This window comes from Gambusia affinis, linkage group LG13, assembly GCF_019740435.1.
Source record: "Gambusia affinis linkage group LG13, SWU_Gaff_1.0, whole genome shotgun sequence".
Classification (NCBI taxonomy): Eukaryota; Metazoa; Chordata; class Actinopteri; order Cyprinodontiformes; family Poeciliidae; genus Gambusia; species Gambusia affinis.
The window spans coordinates 7,720,364-7,744,349 of record NC_057880.1 but is presented as its reverse complement, the minus strand read 5'-3'; the positions used below and the strand labels follow the sequence as shown (position 1 = coordinate 7,744,349).

The 23,986-nt window shown below is 39.3% G+C and overlaps 1 protein-coding gene and 1 long non-coding RNA gene across 2 annotated transcripts; one reads left to right on the top strand and one right to left on the bottom strand.

The window, feature by feature from the left end:
* Window positions 1-1,338: 1,338 nt before the first annotated feature.
* On the bottom strand, window positions 1,339-10,201 carry LOC122842066. Its single transcript, XR_006372470.1, has 4 exons — window positions 10,073-10,201; window positions 9,737-9,821; window positions 3,370-3,454; window positions 1,339-3,230 (listed from the first exon to the last, which is right to left on the bottom strand). It is a non-coding gene; the product is annotated as an uncharacterized LOC122842066 (long non-coding RNA).
* Window positions 10,202-13,135: 2,934 nt separating this feature from the next.
* Window positions 13,136-17,814, top strand: six3a (SIX homeobox 3a). Its single transcript, XM_044135575.1, has 2 exons — window positions 13,136-14,203; window positions 16,140-17,814. The coding sequence occupies exons 1-2, from the start codon at window positions 13,512-13,514 to the stop codon at window positions 16,330-16,332; spliced, it is 885 nt and encodes a 294-aa protein (XP_043991510.1). The 5' UTR covers window positions 13,136-13,511; the 3' UTR covers window positions 16,333-17,814.
* The last annotated feature ends 6,172 nt before the right edge of the window (window positions 17,815-23,986 follow it).

The window sequence follows — 23,986 nt, the reverse complement described above, 5'->3', positions numbered from 1 at the left end:
AGTTATCCTAATCAAAGACGTGGAAATCTGGCATAGCCAAGTTGATCCACCCGAACCAACTTTAGCCACATTTAAACATCGACACGCGACTTTTCGGCTTCAACTTTTTAACTGCTTATTTCAACATGCAGACTTTTCGATAAAAGATAATTCCTTTAAAAGTCATAGTTAGGGAAATAATTGCGATTGCGATGTTGAACCTTTAGAAAGTTGAATTTTGTTACTGCCCTTATGACACACAAGTTAATTAAGTTAATTGTGCCAAGCGGAGTGATACATTTACGATGATGTCATGACAACAAAATGTGTAAAATTTGAATTTTTGTGCAGCACCAAACACAACAACAACAACAACAAAAAATATAGCTTGTATTTTATTTTCTTACTAAATAGATAGACGCTACGTCTTACTGTGGGTAAAGCTGAATTTCACTATGACGTAACAGACCTTCGATCTCATCACTCAAAATTTCATATTTTTCATTTGGTAAAAACAGTTTTTTTAAACAAAAACGTAAACATAACTTACGTAAGAACGTAAGTCGCCATGTATTTTATTTCATGTATTATACTGTTTTTAATCGTCAGAAACAAGTGGGGCCGTCTTTTTTTAGTGCTATACGATAACACCGAGGGGAAAGGTCACAGGGGCTTAAGGAGTGAAGGGAAGCTGTCTCGTGAGAGCAGAGGACGGAGGGCAGGGCCACAAACTACAGCTGCCACATGAATGTTTGATAAGCGGGTGGGATAATGGCTCCTTCAGCCGGTCGAACATCAACATCTCCATCGCGCTCTGACATCTGCCATCTTATAGCTAATAATCCGAAGCTGAATAATGAATGAAAGGCAACAACCACGCTGAGATGGGATATGGGTCAAATTCTAAACCGAGAGCGATTGTTTAAGTACTTTACGTTCTCCGAGATTCATTTGTTTCTCTTTTAGATTGTTTGTGTGTTTAACGCGGGAATTTCAGTTGCAGGGGGGATGAGTTGTGCTATACATGGTGAGCTTGACAAAAAAAAAAAAAAAAAAAAAAAAAAAACCCGACTGACCAGTTAGCGACACGGGGACGCAAATCACCCAATCAGTCAGGAAAAGTTTCACTTGGGTCTTCTCATGGACCCAAATCAAGTATAATAATAATAATAATAATAATAATAATAATAATAATAATAATAATAATAATAATAATAATAATAATAATAATAATAATAATAATCATAATAATAATAATAATAATAATAATAATAATAATAATAATAATAATAATAATAATAATAATAATCATAATAATTAATAATAATAATATTCAAATGGAATCCTTGCATTTGCTTAAATTGTGCACTTTTGGTTAGTGACTTGGGGACTACTCCTACAACAACAACAATAATAACAAGAATAATAATAATAATAATAATAATAATAATAATAATAATAATAATAATAATAATAATTAATAATAAAGAGTTCAATGGCTCCTCCTTTCTAACGAATGACCTGTTGCACCCTCCTGTCCCTGCACTCCACCCTTCTCGGTTCTCTCAGACATCAGTTATTGATCCAATATACCGACCATAATCAGATCGGACGGGCTCTGCTCGGCCGTAAATAAGTAGACTTGTCTATAGTTTCCAGTTACGGGACGGTTGATTTCGGACAACACCTCTGATTGGCTGGTGAGTCCTCTGATTGGCTCGATGAAAACACACACACCTGAGACCCCATAATGTACAGGATACAGTGTTAACCTATTGCCTATAGCAACCATGTGAGAGTTAGGTAAATGCCTGATTAATCACTGAAACGGTGACGTTCATTTTAGGTCAGTGAGATTAATTTTATTTGTGTGCAATAAACGTGTAGCCTACTACTTAGCTGTAATACACTTCAGAGTTGACTTACGTCATTGGACTGGAAAATACATTTTCCTAAAACTGCAAACATCAAATTCTTATAATGTGCTTAAATTAATTGTATTATCGCTTCGGTACAATACAAATAAAAACATTCTGATTCTGATCTCAATGTTTTAGAGATTCAATTTGTTTCTGCGGAAAGATTCAAGATAATTAATTTTCAGTCAACATGGAGTTCAAAAGCAGAACTCTCTCATTAGTACAACAGATCCATCCATTAAATGCTTAAGCTCACATAAAAATTAAATAAATCACACCCATTAATATTTGTAGATTTGGGTCACCTATATTAGTTTGTTTTTGCAGTGTAAAATTGTGGTTGAATTATACAGATATTGTGTTACTTTAATAAAATTTATACTTAAACATTCGAGAAAAACGGAAGTGAAGACGTTGAGTCAGTCAAATTTTATTATATATTTATATATATAGGTATTATATGAAGATATCAAAATTAACAATTACCTGGAGATTTGCGGTTGAAATAGTGCACTGCAACAACGATTTAAGTTTGTATCCATCTTGAAGTAGTTTAGCAACAGTGCTAAAGCTACTGTTGAACATCCTAACGTGCGGATAAATAAGTGGCATAACTTTGTTGTTAGGGAAAATCTTTTTAGAAAAGATTTACTAAATTGTATCAGCAATATTTCATTCTTTATACACAAAAAAATAGCTTTTTGTTCTTCTTTCCCACCGTGGAGAACAGATAAGAAAAAGAACCGTGCTAACTAGTTAACTCGCCGAGTCACTAATCTTCATGCTGACTGTTGAGCTTAAATCATTCAACTCAGAAAGCCTCCAAAGAAAATATATGCAAAGTGCTTCATCAATTGTACTTATTCAATTCTAATATTTTGTCTAATCAGTGTAGAATAGTTAATATATAAGTGTTTCAATATCTTAATATGCATTATATGGTACTGAAATTGCCTTTGTGTCCAAGGAAGGAGAGAGAAATGTTACTCAAATTTAGCAACTTTAATGGTGGAATCTTATCTGTGGACAAATGTGACTTAAAAACAAACAAACAAAAAATGTGCTTGTGATATACTTTACTTTCATATTTCCTGATGAGGAAAAACCTGCAAACAAACCGTTTCATCAGCCCCAGTTCCCAACCGTTCTCCTCACTTTTCCCTGCCTGCTCTGAGCAGGAATTGTTCTCCCTGAACAATGATCACCGCCGTGCATGCCAACAATCCCATGCACACTGAGCGGATATGACATGGCCCACCTCTTTTACACTTCATGCCCGCCTCAAACTTGACTCGGGGGTAAACGGGCAATCGAGTGGAGTAATGTCAAAAGCTGCAGTCAAGGAGGAGAAGGAGAGAAAATCGGAGACGGAGAGAGAGAAAGAGAGAGAGAAGAAGAACTTGCTGGTCATGCAAAAGCAACAATCAAAATGTGAGGCAATGGCATTCGGATCTCTGCGACAAATACATACAGAGGGATCACTCATGTTGGTTGATTGGAGACTTTAGAAGCTTTAATGGGAGTCTTTGCGCTTCGGGAGGCGTAACTTCTGCATCCTGGGAGAGGAATAAATGAGAGTGACAAGCAGCCAGTGTGGGTTTTAAACTGGAACCGGGTGACAGTTTACGTCATGGGAAAATCTAATGGAATTTGTTAAATCAGAGGCAGGAAGAAACATTCACACCTCAGTGGGATATAATGCTTACAGCCCACTTTTATACTAATCCAAACTCTAAACCTTGAAATGCTAAAAAGACTGACATGTACTGACATGTATAGGTGATTATTGTTTATTGGTGCTACAGGCGTTAGCAAAAAAACCAGTGGTATAACAATGCATTCACTCCAAAAATAAAGATGGCATGTTGAAAGGAAATAAAATTAGAAATGTTTTTACCTCAAATCTGAAAGCATTTGACTAAATAGTTTTTACTTTAGGATGGCCTGTTTCTGTCTTGATTGAAGTTAAAGTTTGGTTTTAAGTACATAACTCGTACACTTTAAAAATGTATTTTGCGGGATATTACATATTAGCCATATAACGTTTAACTTAAGCTGGTTGCAAAATGTTGACCAGTGATGGTTGAATTCTTATTAGTTTATGTTAGAAAGAAATCTTACCCAAACGTTTGGACTAGATTTATCTGAATATGCTGTTGATATTTACTCTGTACAGTGAAGCGGGCAATGCTAAAGCTCCTCTGTCTAGATGGGTTTTATTATTAGTGAATATGCAAACTGAGTTAAGAACCACCATAAAGTATCTGGTTTAGAGAGTCTTTGTATAGGAGCAATAATTGAAGTTCATGTCCAGTTTCAACTAGATGAGTGACGAAGCTAATGCTAACGACAACCATGCTAGCAAGCTGAGCTTTTTAGCCGTGAGGCAAAACTCAGGATTAAAATATCAATAGTTCTGTTTTAGTCAGAATTTAGTTATTTCATTTTGTTTCTTTTTAACAAACAAACAAAAAAAGATGATCAAAACAATATTAATAATCAGATTTTCATTTATTCAATTGAGTAAGTAGTTTTTAAAAATTATTTAAGGGTATTTTAGCTTACTGAGAAACTTCTATGCAAATAACACCAGTTTGTTTAATCAGTGCAACTTCATATAAGATTTTTTTTTTAAAAGTCCTTTACATTACATATAAATAATTCATTTGCTTTATCATTTACCCTTAACTTAAAAAGTGTTTTTTTATTTATTTGACAGATGAAAATTTCATTTAATTTATACAAAAATGTATTATTTTGTGCGTTTCACACCTGAAACAACCTAAACTCATTGTTTAAAATCTCACAGCTTTCTTTTAAAAGAGTTTCCCCCCTAACTATTAAGATCACCATTTTGTATCCTCTATCAAGAATCAATAAATAATAACAGCAATCCTTTTTTGGACATACAAACACGTTGTGTTCTAGAGGTCACTGTTCGTTGGCAATCATTTCCTCGTGGTTCAGCTCCCCTTACTGCTTTCAAACTAGCATTAGCACTGATGAGTAACAAGCTAAAACTGGGTCCAAACTTAAGCACAGAAACTTTCTCAGTCAAATGTTTCCACGTAGTTCTAATTTTTTGCTAAGTTAATATAGTCATGTATGAGTATTAGTTTGCAGACTGAATCAATTCTTTGAACTGTATTCCAGCCAACTGATTAAAAATAATAATAATAATAATAAGAATTTTCTGAGTAATAGTTAATCTCCTTCGAAATTCCCTTTTTATAGTGTATGCTCTTTCAAAACCGAGTCGACTGTTGTCCTGCGTTTATACAGTCCCATGATGCTCCGCGCCATATCTTCATCTGCTAAATAAGCGGCTGTTTTACTGGTGAAAGGTGTCATGCAGAGCCGCGTTTAAAATGGGACTCCTTGGCCGCAGAGTTGCCTCTCGCTGTATAGTGTGCGAGAAACTGTCTGCTGTTTCCACATCTCTCACATTAGTGAGCTTTGGGGTTGGACGTGTCAGCCGCGGTAATTGCATCTTGTCAGCTCCTGTGACACCGGGCTAAAGGGGCCATCTCCACAGCTCCCATCTAACATGCTGGAGCCCCGGCCGGTTAATCAGCCAGGACACACGAATCCGAAACACAATATGTTTTTTTTTTTGTTTGTTTTTTTTTTTTTTGGGAAGACCCTGGCTGGTCATTGCGTTGGCCCCATTCATGCCTGAGAGCACCTTTTCCCTCCACACAAGTAGCTTAATGACTTATGCACAAGCTTTATTTAGGGACTGGAAGGAGAAATGGACTGACTGCGCTGAAAAAGTGACTTTCCTTTTTTTTTATATAAAAAAAAATCTGGGAAATAGTCATTGGGGAAAGTTAAGGTGCGCATCATGTGTAAAGCTCGGGGCAACGCATCTGATACGCGCCCGTCATATTTATTTCTCCCTATTCATGAATCGACCCATCTACCTGGAAGAGTGAACACCCGGCCTCCTCCGGCGCTGCCCCTCTCTGTCACATTGCTGCATCAGGAGGCTGATGTAAAAAAAAAAAAAAAAAAAAAAAAAAAAAAAAAAAAATAGACACTAAAAAAAATGTATTCAATAAAAAAAACAACCCCCCGCCCTCCCTCCAACTTATTAACAGCCCGGGAGAGGTTGCAGGACTTTGTAAACACATCAAGTACCGAGATCTGCAAGTATTTTATAGCAGTTTGTCAGCTGCTGGTTGCTGGTGGATGTATTTGCTTGTGAAAGGGTAAATCTCATTATGGTGCGCAAACATGTTGAGTAACACCTCTTCACTCTGAAGGGCTCAGTTTGAACAGGCGAAAGGAAAACGTTTCTTCATAACATCTCCTATTCAGAGTGGTCAAAATATGGGGACTCATTACACTGAAAAAATGAATTTCCTAGTAAAGTAAATTATTCATGAAAATGATTTCAATGTGAAACAACCATTTTGGTTTGTAAGTGGTTTGTACCTTCTGGTGGGTAAATTCCAATAACTTTGGACACAATAAATATTTGAATCACAATTTAGTTTAATGGCGTTGGTTCAGTCAATCATTGTGTATTCTTGTCCTTTGTGTGTCCAGTCAAGGTGGAATTGTTGTTGATAGTATTTCACCAATGAGGTTAAACGATCTTATTAGATTTGTGGTGGAGAAAGTCTCTGTGCTGGAGCAATACATTAAGTTTGTAAACAGCTTTAAAAAGTTAGCTTACTGTATGTGACAGCATCGGTATGGTTCCCTTATCAGAACACTGTGGGCTTTCTAGAAATCAATGAAGTTCTCACAGTGGTCGATGGCTAACAGCTAGCCAGTTAGCCAACTTTAGATGTCTGTCAACTTAGAACAACTCAAAATGAAAATACTCTTATCCATAGAAAACAGTGCTGTGTTAGCAGAAAACAGCTGAATACAATTTTGCAACAAATCATTACTAGAAAGGGAACTGTGTTGTAAAGCCAAAGAGAGTTCTTGATTTTATGTAAAGTTAAGACAGTAGATAAGCTGTTAACTGGTAATGAAATCTAGGTTTGTGAAGAACAGAGGAAACGTTTTGGGTTTTGAGTCACCTGTGCAGTAGCATCAGGTAACACAAAGTTTTCGGGGTTCATGGTTGTTTGAAAGGGGAGCTGATGAGATGGATTCATGTAGCGTACCACTAGCTTCTTAGTGTTCACCACATTCAAGTATTCAAATCATTTTCCAAGAAGATACTGCTACAGGTCAGGGAAGTATTTCTGATAATACCTCTAAATAACATTATCTTTGACTAGCTTAGCGACAGCAGCAATGCTAAAAATCAAAGTTGGTGACGAGCCAACAGACTTCTGTGTTGAATGGATAGTGACCCCAAAGCGAAGTAATAATGGATGAAACTGTTGATGGACTAATCTTAAAGTTGTTAAGATAGGAGAGCTGACAGTCTCATCTTGCTAGCTTCCTTCGTCTTGCTAAGAAGGAAGATGATGCTAAGAGCAGTCTGGATGCGTAGTCAGAACCACGAGTGGTGAGACTCTGACATGATGACGCATGGTTACAATATATTTAAAATATTCAAAATTAACACAAAAAGATTTTTTTTTTTTGTTTCCTATCTGAAGAGATTTTTAAAAAAGAAAGAAAAAAAGATGCATACATGACAATGCTAATGCTAAAATCAAACTTATTAGTTAGCGAAACGTTTTATTCCCAGAGGCACTTGGAACAACATTTCTGGGTTGTGGTTACCAGGGAACCAGCTTGCAAGTGACATAATATAACATATGTAAAAAGTTAAGAGGTTTATGTACCTTGGCCACAAAGTGGAGAGGTGACCTGAGAAGAAATTGCTTCAGTTATATCATAAATGAAACCCACATAACTCATTGCATCAGTTTCATTGATAAAATGCTAAATGTTGTAATCAAAGCTGGTAATAAATCCTAAATATTCATAGTTTGGTCCTGTGGAACTCACCTGTTTTTTTTGTTTTGTTTTGTTTTGTTTTATTTTTTCCTAATGATAACTGGTGGAAGCAGAGGGCCAGACAAGGCTAATTGATTTTTAAGTGTTTCTGTGGTTTAGAAAGAGTGGGAGGGAAATCCACTTTTAGTCATCTGACAAACTCCTCCAGTTTGTACCTGAATTCATGGGCAGTGATGTGTTGCTGATGCGGCTCAACAAGCCACACTGGGGGCCAGATGAGGGATGGACACAGGGGCCAGAGGCTGATCTGCTCTTGGGGATGGGGAGAAAACCCGGGGTGGGATGGGGGAGGGGAATAAATGAACTTCTTTTCTGCAGAGGCAATAAGTTGACATGTCAAGCCTCATTCAGCAAACAATGGCAGACGCACTGAGTTTGTGATAGAGGCATGCAAACACTCCCTCCAGCTTCTCTGTCATAGTTTCTATTTGTCTTATCCACGTTCTAGCGTGTAACTCTAAAAATCTCCAGAGTGGAATTAGCTAACTTACAGCCTAACGCTTGCAAACTACGTTTGACACCGTTAATCCATGTGCTGTTGTGACATAAAGGGCAGACAGGCACCACACAAAACATGCATGCATCATAAGGCTGGGTGTGCAAGAGGGGGTAAAAAAAATAAAAAAAACAAGCCACTCTCTGTGAGCGGAAAAAAAAGGGGATGTGTGGGGGGGAGAAGGGAGCCCTGCTTGCAGCTCCACTCTTCCAGTCCCACACACACAAGATCCGGGCGCGCGGCTCCATTGACTACGAAGGAGGTTTTTTCAGGGAGGTTCATTAGAAGTAACGAGTTGACACAAGGTAAATCTTAATGTTGAGGCGCCTTTTCTCTACCGGCCCGGGGAGGAGCCCTCATTAACTGTCGCTAACAACCCGTGTAAATACACTGATTGGACAGCTCCGATACAAGCTCCCAGTCCTGCCAGGAAGTCCCCCTAATGAGACCACACAATAAAAACAATAAGAGAGAAACAGAGGGAGGGAGAAAGAGGAGGGAGAGAGAGATGTTAAAAGAAAAAAAAAGAGAGAGAACTTTTGTACAAACTATGTGCTGTTAAAGTTGGCGCCACATTAACCGATCATTGTGACAATACCCATTTTATGCCTGCATTTTTTAAAAATTTAATTATTATTCATTATTATAGGTTAAGGCACTACTTCGTGGAATCTTCTATGAGAACAAACACCAAGCACTGGTTGAGCAACACAGTTTAAAGGCGCTGCTATTCTTTAAGTAACAATGTTAAACTATTTCGCTAGATAAAACTGCAGTACGAGCAGCTAATTAAATCAAAGAAACGTGACGCAAGGTTATCCACACCTCTCCAAAATACGTTAAAAGCTGACCTTGTGTCATATATATATATATATATATATATATATATATATATATATATATATATATATATATATATATATATATATATGATATAGTTTATATGAGTTACGTGAAAAAGCTGGGACGATACCTTAAAAAAAACCCATTCATTGTTTGAAATAACATTTTTTCCTCAAACTGACATTTTTTACAGTGTAGGCTCATTATTTGCTCTCGGTTCGCCGCAGTGGTCAGCATGGGGAAAAGGGGATTGTGCGCCCCGTCCCGACAGGATCATTCATCGCTCAGCAGAGGCACAGATTCAATCGGTGCTTATAGTCTATTCAAATATGTTTTTAATAAAATGTGGAAAACCTTCATTTAAATGCATTTAAAGCGAAAAAGAAGCTCACAGGTACATTATAGCTATTTTATTTTTTTTAACAAAATAATAATAATAATAATAATAATAATAATAATAATAATAATAATAATAATAATAATAATAATAATAATAATAATAATAATAATAATAATAATAGAGAGAGAAAAAGCAGGTTGTTAACGATTCCAAGGGGGAAAGACTTACAGGAGTTGCAGCTGAATTTCCATTGAATTAGCGCGGCGCCTGTGCCGCCTCCATCCAGACTTAAATATTGACAGTTCTTGGAAGACTGTAGATTTAAAAAAAAAAAAAAAAAAAAACAAAAGAAGAAGAAGAAAAAGAGCAAAAAGAAAACCAGTAAGAGGTAATTACTAATATATAATTCTTTCATAAAATAAAAATGCAAACAGTAATAAAAATAATTCTTTAAGAAGCCTGTTGTTAGGGCTCTATACAACAATACCAAAAGAAACAGTCGCTTTTAAAATAATAGCTATAATAATAATAATAATATTTGTTGTATGGTTGTTTGGTTCCTACCCGTGATCAATCCAGGATCCCGTCCTGTGTGGATGAGGTGAATCCCGGATGCAGCAGCAGCAGCAGCAGCAGCAGCAGCAGCAGCAGCAGCAGCAGCAGCAGCAGCAGCAGCAGCAGCAGCAGCAGCAGCAGCACCAGGCGCCTCTCTCCTGTGTTTGCCAGTGAGGAGTGCTGTGCTGCTGTCTTCCTCTCTCCAAACAGAAGGTCAACGAGGGAGCAGGGGGAGAAAAATAAATAAATAACTGAAATAAAAGAAGATCCTTACTTTCGTGCCTTCTTTCTCTTTACCTGTTATACCTTTTTCAGCCAACACCTTTTTTTATTTCTTTCTCTCATCCAGTGCCAATCTCTCTCTCTCTTTCTCTCTCTCTCTCTCTCTCCCTCATCCCCTCACATGACGTAACATCGTCTTTGTTTATTTGCTTTTCTCATTGGGACAGACCGATAAGGACAAACAGACAGTAAGCAGGGAATAATCAGGATGGCGAATAAACGCCTCGGATCCAATGGGTGTCTCTGTATCGACTGCCAAAATAAACATTTACTTATTTATTTTGCAGAAACTTATTTTCTTAAACAGAGTTGCGCACAAATAATAAGACACCTCCAAGAAGACGCGTGTGTGTGTGTGTGAGAGAGAGAAGCAGAGAGAGAGAGAGAGAGAGAGAGAGCAGCTGCTTGACCAGCCGCTTTAGTGCTCCGGCGAGGCAGACTCTTGTTTGTGTTTGTTGTTGTTGCTTATGGAGTTTTTTTGTTGTTGTTTTGTTTCGTTTTTTAAGACTCTTAGCAAACGGAGAACTCACCAAATTCTTCAGAGCTCCCATCACCCCCCGCTGTCAGGAACATTCAGCGATAAACACACAATTACGCCAGGTGGATAAACTTGTTTGGGGGAACGGGGGAGGGGGGGGGGGGGTGTTAATTACACGCTTAACGTAAACAAAAGCCATGTAAAAGAATGTGAATTACCACAGGCTTTCCTCTCTCTCTCTCTCAAATCCCCATTCATTCAGGTTTTACATTTCACAATCTAGTCTCCTTCTTAGATTTTGGAGTGATTTCCGAATTGCCTGCGAGGGCAACTCCACAAATAGGACTCCTCTGAAAACAGGAAGAACAACAACAACAACAAAAAGCCGAACGACATACTGCTGGGTAATACCTGGAGCCTCGGCTTGAGTTGTGATCAACCAAGTTGGTGCACCCAGTCAGGTGTGGGAGGCTTTGCGTATTCCTGAGGTATAAGCCAAACATTCACAACCTGGGGTTGTGCATGAGCGTGTGCGTGCGCGTGCGTGTGTGTAAGAGAGAAGGAGAGAAAGAGAGAGACAGAGGGGGGTGGGAGTGTGGGGGGGGGGGGGGGTTATAGGCTAGAAGGTTGGTTTTAACACCAGCATGAAAATACCAGCCTTTACTTCCAGTCCACAGAGCTTTGCAATGGGGCCAATTCAAGTGCCACTTGGAATTAGTCCTCCTGGGTTACGTGCAAGCAGCACAGTGGACAGGTTTGATCCAACATGCTGCCCCACCTCCACCTCCCACTCCCTACACACACACACACACACACACACACACACACACACACACACACACACACACACACAAACACACACACACACACATACACAAAGAGCCAAGTTAAGGCACAAACAAAACAAAACAAAACAACAACAACAACAACAAAAATCGCCTGAACTGCTGCTGCAAAGATCATCACACACAAGCCCGGGCTCCGCCGGCGTGCACACTTCCACGCGCAAGACACCTGAGCAGCTCCAAGGCGCTCCGTGCGTAAAAGCGCGCAATTCGCGCCGCAGCGCCGACGTTGAGTGAGTTAAGTGCCAAAACAGGTGTTGGTTGCGCATGCAGCATAGGGAGCTGTTGCATACTCACTATTCCTTCAGAAAGCTCCGAGCTTGAGGTTGGCGGTCAGTCGGTCCAGATCCGGAGAGAATGTGCAAATCGCAGAGGAAGAGAGAGAGAGAGAGAGAGAGAGAGAGAGAGAGAGAGAGAGAGAGAGAGAGAGAGAGAGAGAGAGAGAGAGAGAGAGAGAGAAGGAAAAAGTTTTGAATCCCTGAATGAATTTGTAGAAAGGCGGCTTAGGATCATTATGTCAGCTTTATTGAGGACGGATTAAGCAGAGTCTAGATGCTACGCCTTATACTCGGCTCTTTCACAATGTGGGCACTGTTCGTTTTAGGGGTGAACTCACACTATTTTAACACCCTCATAAGCCCTGTCTAAATATGAAGTGGTTTTAGTCATAAACATGAAAATCACACCGCCCCGGTCACCGCCGTAAGCCGAGTCCCATGACTGGATGCGGACATTGATCGTGTCCTTTAGCCACCAGATCAAATGCAACGAAAAGTGCTTTTATGTCTCCGAGAAGCTTTCAAGTTGGCATTGGATTGTAGTTCCAACACTGGACTGATGGTTTTAATAAGGGGTATTGGAGTAATAAAAAAAAAGGAAAATAATACATTTTAAAAAAAGAGTAAGAAGTCAATGGCAAGTGAGTTTTCCCCCTCCCTTTTCCTCCTGCCCCCCGAAAATATAAGAAGAGAAGGCGGCGGGGAGATGAGGGAGGCAGAGTTGTGCACTCTGCGTCCCAGAGGCAGGCCGAGCGAGAATAAAAGTCATTAAGTGGGAAAAATAGGCAAAAATCGCTGCCAAAATTTTTTTTAAAAACACACTTTATTGTATATGGGGTAAAATAAAATTAAAAAAAAAGATTTAAAAAGTTGCTACAACTGTCAAAAACAAACAATAAATAAATAAATAAATAAAAACAACTCCAAAATAATGTGCAAATTGGCTCGGTTCTATTCAAAACGTGGATTCCCGGGATGCAGTCATTGGTTGTCCATTTGTCCCCCATTTAAAGCTCCCTCCCTGCACTCTCTCTCTCTCTCTCTCTCACTCTCTCTCTCTCTATCTCTCGCTCCCTCCCGGTCTCTGCTAAGCATCTCCAGTCTACATATCTGCTTTAGCTTTAACGAGCCTCGTTAAGATCGCAATAATATTCCACCCTCTAATTGCTCATTCCATTCAGCAGATAGGCGAGCATTGGCTCGCGCCCGATGCGCGCGGTGCAGTGGGAGGGTTGCTGTGGAGATCCGAGACTCTGATAACCCCCCGTGCGTGCTGCACAAGTGGTGAAAGCCTCGCGCTACGTACTGGCTAATGATTGGCACGCTTGACAGTGATTGGCAGGGCTGCCATGACAACGCCACAACGACACCAAGAAGACCAATAGAAAAGGGAAACAAAATGTTTCAATGCTACACTCAACGGCGGATTTAGGGGGGAGATATTATGAGGCTGGTGTCATTAGGCGATAGCCATTGAATCATTCAAGCTTTTTTTACTAGCCGTATTTTTCGGGTTTTTTCCCCCCTTTTTCTCGGTAATTTTCTTTCTCTCTCAGGTCATTTCCATGGTTTTCAGATCCCCTTTAGAGCTTTATCCCTCCCATTTCTTCCTGCCTAACTTCGCTGATCGCCCACTGCTGCTGGCGAACAGCGCTCCCGCCGCCAGGTCTCCAGAAGACTTGTCCATGTTTCAGCTACCGACCCTCAACTTCTCCCCGGAGCAGGTGGCGAGCGTCTGCGAGACGCTGGAGGAGACCGGGGACATCGAGCGGCTGGGCCGCTTCCTCTGGTCCTTGCCGGTGGCTCCGGGAGCGTGCGAGGCGATCAACAAGCACGAGTCCATCCTGCGCGCTCGCGCCGTGGTGGCGTTCCACACGGGGAACTTCAGAGACCTCTACCACATCTTGGAGAACCACAAGTTCACCAAGGACTCGCACGGCAAGCTGCAGGCCATGTGGCTGGAGGCTCACTATCAGGAGGCCGAGAAGCTGCGCGGTCGTCCCCTCGGACCTGTCGACAAGTACCGGGTGCGGAAGAAGTTTCCGCTGCCTCGGACCATCTGGGACGGGGAGCAGAAGACGCACTGTTTCAAAGAGCGGACGCGGAGCCTGTTGCGGGAGTGGTACCTACAGGACCCGTATCCGAACCCGAGCAAGAAAAGGGAACTTGCTCAAGCCACTGGACTCACTCCTACACAGGTCGGGAACTGGTTTAAAAACCGGAGGCAAAGAGACAGAGCAGCGGCGGCCAAAAACAGGTTGGCGATTTTTCTTTTTTTTTTTTTCTTTTTCCCCCTGCTTTATCAAAATCACTAAAAATGCGCACTTGTGTATGAGGGGGGGAAGGGGGGAGCTTTACCTTTGATATAAGGAAATAAATGTTACTTCGCTTCCGGAAAAACTCTCCAAGAAAAGAGACAGGGCAAGGCTGGAAGTCAGGGAGTGAGCTGCGGCGACATGTTTGCTGTGGAGTGAAATCTGGGGCAAACACTGGGATTATTATTTTTTCTCTCTTTCACGTTAAATTACAACCTTTGAAATTGATCAACGTTCAAACCTGAAATGAATACACGACTAATAATTTAAGAAAAAATATATATACGTATGTGAATAATAATAATAATAATAATAATAATAATAATAATAATAATAATAATAATAATAATAATAATAATAATAATAATGGACTTATAAACGACATTGTTTACATTTGAAGTTTTGGTTTAACGTGGATTTTGAAAAAATAAACAATAAAAGCAAAAAATATAATTCAAATTTGTAATATTTATTTAATGTTTTATTATTTTTTTAAATGTCTTATTATTTTTCAACATAAAACCACGTGTTTATTTTCTCCGTAGAGGAATTCTATATCTAAGAAGTATGCTCAGACTATTAGTAAACATCCGCATATTTATATATATGCGTCAATCTTCTATTGTGTGAATAAATTGTTGTTAAATGAAAAACGCTTTCATTGAGCATGACACAATTTGTAAACAGCACTGAATTAATACGGTTTGGTAAATCTTTAATCATTTTATCCATCATTGTAAAAACGCATTTGTGTTTGGTTTTTTTTCTAAAATGGCTCTTTTTTTTCCCTATCTAGAAAAAATAATTCTCATTTATTTAGGTGAAATTAAGAAGCATAGTATAATAATATAGTGTCTTTTTTTTTTTTTTTTTGGCCCCCCGTCTCATTATAATGTAAAACTCTGTGATGGAAATGAAGATTATCTAAATGGACACATTACTGATATTAGTCCACTAAAAAAAAAAAAAAAAGAAGAAGAGCATGCCTCAGTCTGTATTCATAACATTACGTGTGATATCATTTCATTGAAATGCTATAATTGATTAGAAAATGCCCCCAAGAGTATTACTAAGCCATATGAACTCTGTCTTTATCTCTTGGATAAATGAATAGATATATTTCCGCGCTGACATTATCCTCCCGCGATGGAGTTATTACTATTATTATTATTATTATTATTATTGTTATTGTTGTTGTTGTCATTATTATTATCGTGAGTGGACCGGAGAGAAACATTTAGGGTGATTGGTGCAGCCTGGGTCTCCACGTCATTCATTCATGCACTTCCATCCCGCTGCAGCACAAAACCTTCGTCAGGCTCTCTGTATGTTTTATTTTTCACTTCACTATCAACATTGATTTTATTTATATTTCACAGAGGCTGGAAAGGACAGCAGTAGATATTTAAAAAAAAAAAAAAAAAAAAAAAAAACCCCAACAACAACAAAAACAAATAGTTTACGTCTCAAGATTTTGTTTTGTTTTGGGGGTTTTTTTGTTGTTGTTTTTTTTGGGGGTGGGGGGTTTGTGCTGCTACTGTTTAGACTATTCCACCTTGCATTGCGCGTTGGTTTTGTAGCAAATCCTCCCAGCGTTAGTTGGTCTAAACTGTCTAAATAGCGCTGCGTTTTTTGTCCCTTGAAAGCTGGCTGCTTGATAAAAGCACGCATGCATGGCTGGGGCCGGCACAGGGAAAGAAAGGAGAGTTTTGAACCCCTATTTTGCACCAGGATGAGGAGCAAGAGGAGGAGGAGGAAGAGGAGAGGGGGTGAACATTCTCAGGTCTAATTGCCATTTCTCTCATTCTCTCCCTCCCCACCTCCTTTTCTCTCTCTCTCTCTCTCTATTTTTTTTTTTCTTCTAACCTCTTTCTCCAGGCTCCAGCACCAAGCAATAGGACCGGCCGGCATGAGGTCCCTCTCAGAGGCCGGACTCACCCCTCACAGCTCGGCCGAGTCGCCCTCGACCGCGGCCAGCCCCACTACCAGCGTTTCCAGTATGACAGAGCGAGTCGACACCGGGACGTCCATCCTGTCCGTCACATCCAGCGACTCGGAGTGCGACGTATGATACGGCGAGGAGGAGGGCGGGGGAGGTGGAGGGGTGCGGGTTGGGAGGTCGAAACAAGAAGAAGACAAAAAAAAAAAAAAAAAAAAAAAAGAAAGAAAAAAGAGAGAAATATTTACAGGGAAAAACGGACCCGAGAAGATGAAAAAAAGACTTATGAGAAAAGGACCGATTGATATAAATATTAAAATAAAAAGAGATAAAAGCACGTCTTTTTTTTTTTTTTTTTTTTATTAAAGCGCTTTCAAAGGACCCACGCCTACCCCTCCTCTTCATCCCCCCTTCACACCAACAACAACACTAGACTACTTGCATGATTTTTTTTTAAATTCTTTTCCATTTTGTAATCAGGGAAATCAACCTGAATGCAAGATTTTTTTTTCTTACACCTCCAGCCCCCCCATCAGGAACCAGAGGGAATAAAAACAGATCGTCTTTATTTTATTTTATTTTATTTTATTTTATTTTATTTTATTTTATTTTATTTTATTTTATTTTATTTTTCTCCATCCAAATGATGACGGCGAGGAAGCAGCCGTGCAAACCAGATGCAATCCTGTTTTCATTTTTCTTCTTCTATTTTTTTTTTTGTTTACTTTGTGTTCATCAGACAATCATTTTTAAGTCGTATGCACCTTTTTTCTTAACTGCATTTCTGTCACTGCCTGTGCGTGTGCGTGCTTGGGTGTGTGTGTGTGTGTGTGTGTGTGCGTGTGTGTGGGTGTGTGGGGGTATAAACCTGGTCGGAAAGAGGGGGGGGGGAAAGGAAAAAAAATATTAATGCTAATAATAATAATGTGTCGAACGGATCCGTTTATGACTGTATCAGATTTTTATTTTTTATTTTCAAAAAAAAGTTTATATTGAATTATGTATATCTCAAATAATGCGATCATTCTCCCGCTCTGTAATATACGTGTAGAAATATGCTTGTACATAATTATTGCTCTGCCCCCCGCCCCCCCTTTACCCCCCTCTTCCTCCTCCTCCTCATCCTCTTTTCTATCCCCCTTCCTCACTTTTCTTGACTTGGTGTTCCTACATAAAATATTTGTCAAAACTTACACCTCGAGTGCTGCAGGCGTTTTTGTTGCGTTGTTTTTTTTTGTTGTTTTTTTTTTTTTTTGTATTTTTTATTTTAATGTGTTGGTGGCTTACTAATCTTCATATATTTGGTCTGAGTGGCTGGTAAATGTGTTGACCCCTCGCTAAAAGCCGTATCCATCTTGTTATTTTTTTTTTTTTTAAGTTTGCTTGTTTATTATTAGCGTGTAATTTAAATGAAACGTTGAATTCGCCTCGCCTCTGTGCATGCTGTCCGTCTTTCCATCCGATTACGGATAAGGGCGGTCATAAGTGGTTAAACACATGCTCATATTGGCTCATTATTGGATTGTTGGAGCATTACCGCTCATCCTCGCTTATGATCCCCCTGCTTGGTGGAAGGTTATGCAGTCAGGTGGTTAAACTTGCGCGAATTTTTTTTTTTTTTTTTTTTTTTTTTTTTTTTTGCGATTAGAACACTGTAAAAAAAAAGGGAAAACAAAACAAGAACTTTGTCAAGACTTGTACTTTCAGCTTGTTGAAAACCATACAAGAAAAAAAGTGCTTTTGATAGATTTACACAAAATGTCAATGTAAAAAAGAAACAAAAAAAGAAAAAAAAAGATGTGAGTGCTAGTTCCACCTTTGTGTTTACCGTCGATGGTGAATACAGAAATTAAGTAAACGCGCCATTAAATGGGCTAATCACGATGGGGACTCCTCCCCTGTCCCAATCTCCCATTGTGGCTCCTGAAAAGAGCTTTTCTTCCTCGGAGGAGAACCATTTCCCCCCTATCCACCAAAAAAAAAAAAAAAAAAAAAAAAAAGGAAAAAAAGCGTTTTTCGCCTCCTCCTGCAGTCCATTTCCAACCAAAATCCCCAACCAATTATTATGCCGGGACTGGGGCGCAGATATTCAACTACAGGACACTGTTGCACGAAAATTTTATATATATATTTTTTTTTTCTTAGTGGTAGAGACACTTTCTCAAACATAGGCAATAAGTGCTGTAGTTGACAGAAAGTGTGACACGGGAGCTGTTTGCTATTTAAGAAAAGTAGAAAACCGCAGCCTGCAGGACGAACATCGACAGTTCTTTGATCTTGCCAGATTTTCAGCGTTATTATTAATTATTATTATTATTATTATTATTATTATTATTATTATTATTATTATTATTATTATTATTATTATTATTATTTGTTTGTTTTGCTTGACATTTTTCACTCTGTTTTTCCCGTATATTGTGTCGAAACAAACACTTGGGGGCTACTGTGTGGTTTCAGAGAAAGGGGGAAAAGTTTTGAGGATGGCAACTTTGTAGCGGATCCTCAAGAGCTGAAAGTTTGTTTGCGTAAATGCACGCGGTGGACTGGACATCGAGTGTGACGTCAGACGAATTTTATGCAAAACATTTAGGGTTGCAAAGAGGATGTGGGTACAGATAATTTACTTTTTGAAAGCTCAAGAATAGTTATTTTAAGGGGGAAAACTGCGCAAAAAATGCGATTCTGAATCACGTTAACGTGGAGATTTTGGGTTTTTGTCCCACAAGCTTGAGCCAGCAAGTAGGTGAAAAATGTATTTATGCCGCGTCGTTTTGCTTATGAACACAAAAAATGCTGAGAAAAACAAAAGTCAAGTACATTTTAAGAAAATGGTTGGAAATGAATAAACATGAAGCGGGTTTAAATCTGTAAATAATGTTCGATCATAACAACAACCACACACGCACGCACACACACACACACACACACACACACACACACACACACACACACACACACACACACACACACACACACTAAAACAAAGTGCGTCCAGAGCAGGTGGCCCAACTGACGCGAGATTGTCCCCCCCACCCCAAAATAATGGACCACTAAGACGGTCAAAGCTCAACTGCTCGGTTAAAACAAACCTTCCCCGCCGCCTGTCTTTTGCAGATGAACTAAATCTGGTTCATATTTGAAATCTCCAATCAGTCTGCCAGGGACAGATAGGCCCTATCAAGAGCACCAAGAGTCCGTGGCTTATTACACACACACACGCACATACACACACACACACCTACACAACTTCCCCACTCCGCTTCTCCATTTACTCACTCCACAAGTTTTATTGGCCGCGACAAGTCCCGGCTATGAGTGAAATGAAATTAATCGTGAACTGAAGAACATTTTTAAATATTATTATTGTTACTATCATTATTATTATTAAAGAACGACACGAGGATTAGGACTACATCTGAGAGATGGAGCCGCTCACCATATTGGCGCTCATGAATGCACAAACAAGCGGTGAATTGGCTGTATTTGCGCAACGTCATGCGCACAGTTTGAAAGTGGTGTTTTTCCTCGCAAAAACACATTCAGAGTAAAGTGTAGAAAGAAAATCACACAAATTCCTAAAAGAGATTCCCACCTCTTCTAACGTGGAAAGTACGAATAAAGCGAAGCGGCGAGACACCGTAGAAAGTTGAGAGCGAGATCGAATAACGACTTTGCCCATTGTGAGTATGCGTGACTGTGTAAATGAGATGCATGGTAAGAGCTACAAGGATTGTTCTCGGTGTAAACATACAGTATGTAGGCCAGAGTTGCCGCGGCGGCGGCAGCAGGGGCAAAAAGCGCTGCAAAGTGTGAGCCTATCTGTTGCTGGCCGGGGTCATTAACGGCGGGGGAGCTCTTGTTCGTGATCTGTCAACTCAAATATGGATCACAAGACAAAAGGAACTTAGCGGAGAGTAATCTCTGTGTGTGATACTTACACCAGAGCAAACGAGAATGTGAGAGAAGTGCGGCACTTGCATGTTCTTTTCCTCCACCCCTTCCCTCCGCAACCTCTCTGCATCTTTTGCGCTCTCTGAGGTTGTTTTTGTTTTTAATTTTCAAGCTGAAATTCAACAACCTTAAAAAATACGATGTTTTCCTAGTTTTAAAAGCGAGAGAGAGGGAGAGAGAAGAGCTCAACTGAGAGCTTTTCTGGGTGTTTATATTGACGTGTGTCTGCTTGGTGGTGATCCGCTTAAAGGTCAAAGCGGATCACCACACACACACACACACGCACACACACACACACACACACACACACACACACACACACACACACACACACACACTCACACACTGTTCTCTTAATTTCCCACATAAAAAAAAAAATTAAAATAAAAAAAACCCATCTAATTTAGTCCGATTCCAAGAAGCGTCGACGAAGTGAAAAACAAAGTGTTGTTTCGACCAACAACAACGTCGAAAATAAAGTGGAGAAATTGGAATATTTATTCCAGACGTTACAGAAAGTTGTTAGTGAAATAAACCATTAGATTTTCCAGCTCATCGGCAGACCAGAAGCTTTTCTCTTGATCCACTTGGAAAGATTTCCCCGCTTTATTCTCCTGACATCTACATTCTGCTCTTTAAGATGAACAGAAACACCTTCTCTTGTCGAAAATATTTGCAGCAATAAGCCAATCCTCATAAAGGCCAAAAAAAAAAAAAAAAAAAAAAAAAAAAAAAAGCAGGTCTGCCTTAATTGCACATTTATATTTTCACCCATTAAATCCCGGCTCTTCTTCGTCACCTTTTAGAAAATGACAGTGGTGAACAGCTCCCACTTTCTTGCGACAATTACGTTGAGCTTAAACGGGTTGTAGGGTGCAGGAGGCAAAAAAAAAAAAAAAGAAAAAAATCTAATTAAATAAAAAATTAAAAAAATTCAACAAAGAAAGTTGCAATCATTTTTATGGTCGCTCTGCAGGGGTAAAGGTGTTAAGTGAGTACGTTTATGATGCGAACCTTTACCTAGGCTCAATCATAAGTTGAGCCTAGGTAAAATATTATTTCCCCAATAAAAGACGCAGTACTAGAAGTTGACAGGGGAACTTTCTGGCCACCCCCTGCCCCACTACTCATAGTTACATATGGATCCTATTTGGGTGGCACATATTTTTGGTGGGACCCATGTGGGTCTCTCATTTCAAAGAGTTTCCTATCAGTAAAAGTTGAATATTATCAACTCAAATGGGCCCCACTGTATGACACCCATCCTCTCATCCTCCATCCTTTCTGGTTTTGATGCCCCCAAAACCAGAAAGCACGTGCTCATGTTCAATATTGAAAAACCTGCCAAGTTTGTTTCTTGTTTACCATGGCTATTTATAAGTAACTCAACACTTAGTTGAACATTTAGAAGTTTTTTTCTGTGAAGCAATCCATGTATTAGGATGGGGTTACACGGCCCCCCGAAATGCAAAATCTGTTTTTGGGCCTCATTCAACCTGGATCCGCCTCTGTGAAATATCGCAATGAAAGAGAACAAATTGAAGAAAAGGTGACTTGCTGGTTGCCTAGTCACTGATGTTATTATTTTTTTATGGGGCAGCTGGGATCATACTCTCTCTTTCAGGTCATGACGTGTGTGTGTGTGTGTGTGCTTTTGTTTCTAATACCTTGTGGGGATCATTTTCCTGACACATACTACATTATGGGGACCCACTGCTCTTTGTGGGGACCGAAGCCTGGTCCCCACAAGGGGAAACGCTGTTTCTGGGTCAGAGGTCATATTTAGGACTAAGGTGTGAATTGAGTTTTGGTTAGGGTTAGGGTTAGGTATGTAATGGTTAGGGTTAGGATAAGAGTAAGTTTTAGGCTGTAGAAATAAATGGAAGTCAATGGAAAGTCCCTGCAAAGATAGCTGCGCAAACATGTGTGTGTATGTGTGTGTCTGGGAGAGAAAAAGAGAGAGAGAGAGAGAGAGAGAGAGATGGAGGGTGTTTGTCAAGACTTACTTCAGTCTAATGCCTATTAGTTTAGACTACCAATGCTTAATTTTTTTAAAACGAGCATAACATGAAAGCAAACAAAATTTCGCTTACTCAAGCAAACACAACCAGCTCTCCACACACACATACACACACATATACAGAGGAACATGGGTTTTCCTCATGCATACGTGCACACGAACAACCTTGCTCACACAGCACATATGGAGCTTGTGTGTGTGTGTGTGTGTGTGTTGGAGTGGAGGTGGGGGTGCAGGCTGTGATCTCTCGCCTTGTGCACAACGAGTGGACAGAGTCGCTGAGCAGCTTAAACAGAGCCGCAGCACCTGTGATTTCTGTGACCGTTCTCAGGCCCGCTTAATTTGGCACGGCACGGCACGGCCCGGCACGGCACTGCACTGGTCCACTGAGGGCTTCTGCTGACCATGCAGAGAGCGTCAAAGACAACAACGTTTTTTTTTTGTTTTTTTTTTTTTTTTTTTTACATTTTTTATCATTGTTAAAAAAAAAGAAGAAAGTCTGTCAAGTTTTATGATGGAGACGGTTTCAAATGTTCAATCCTCTGAATCCTCCAATCAAGTAGTCTTGTGCTTATTAAATTTTTTTATTAAACTTAATGAAAAATTATTTTAAATAATATAAATCTGTCATACAATGTATTTATTCATGAAGTTACATAAACATTTTTCTACCCAGATTATTATTATTATTATTATTATTATTATTATTATTATTATTATTATTATTATTATTATTATTATTATTAATCAATGAACCAATAAATTGACCTCAGTTCACCTCTTGCACTAACATTTCGGTGACACCCCCTACCCCACCCCACCCTATTTTTTTTTTACTATTTTTCATTTTACCCACTAAAGGTTGATTACTTCCTGGTCAGCTGCTGAAGGCTATTGTCTGTCAGCTGGAGCTGCTGCCTGTTTCTTCTGCTGAAAACTTTAAATAAACCCATCCTGGACCGAGACACCCAGTTCACTTCTTTTACACAATTTAAAAATAATATTAAAAAAGATGTTTTTAATTTTTCTACTGCACAAATGCGAACACATAAGCTGTCCAAAGGTCATCCAATGTCTTATGCTTTCAAGATACTATCCAGGGAGGATTCTCCCGCAACCACCCCTTTTACTAACAAACATATGCAGATTAAAAGGATGAAACAAACTCTGATGTGTTGTCTCATACCTTATGTGATGTCACCAAAGGTTTGAGCTTATGACAACTTGTTTTGTGGGATGGCAGATTTTTATCTTGATTAATTAAACTATAATAAATAGATAATTTTTTTTTTTTTTAAACTAAGAGAAAAATTTGCCATGACACATTTGCTCTGTAGCAAATAAGCGTTCGATTAATCAAAGTTAGAGTCCAATTAGGAGTGTAGGTTTACATCTTTTGGGGACTTAAATCCAAACAAATGCTGCAAAAAAAAAAAAAGCCCAACGTGAAACCACGGGAAAATAGTTTAATGTTAAAGATTAACTCAAAGTGTATGCATTTAAAAGAAAATAGGTTTTCTCGATTATATTACTAAGAAGGGAATGTGCTGTGGTAAGCCCGCACGTTTAAGGTGGATCCTTCTAAAAAAAAATAATAATAATTACAAAAAAAAATACTCATTGCATTAAAGGCTTTTGCATACATCACAGTGTATGTGTGACAGCTCTTTTATGAAAAGCTTGCCTCATTTCCGAACCTCTGTGCACCGAACAAAACGTCAGGGACTAACCGAGGTCCGGGTGTCCTCATCGATTTGACCTCCATTTACAAACCGATGGGATGGTTTACCCTGAGCGCCAGCAGCATCTCTT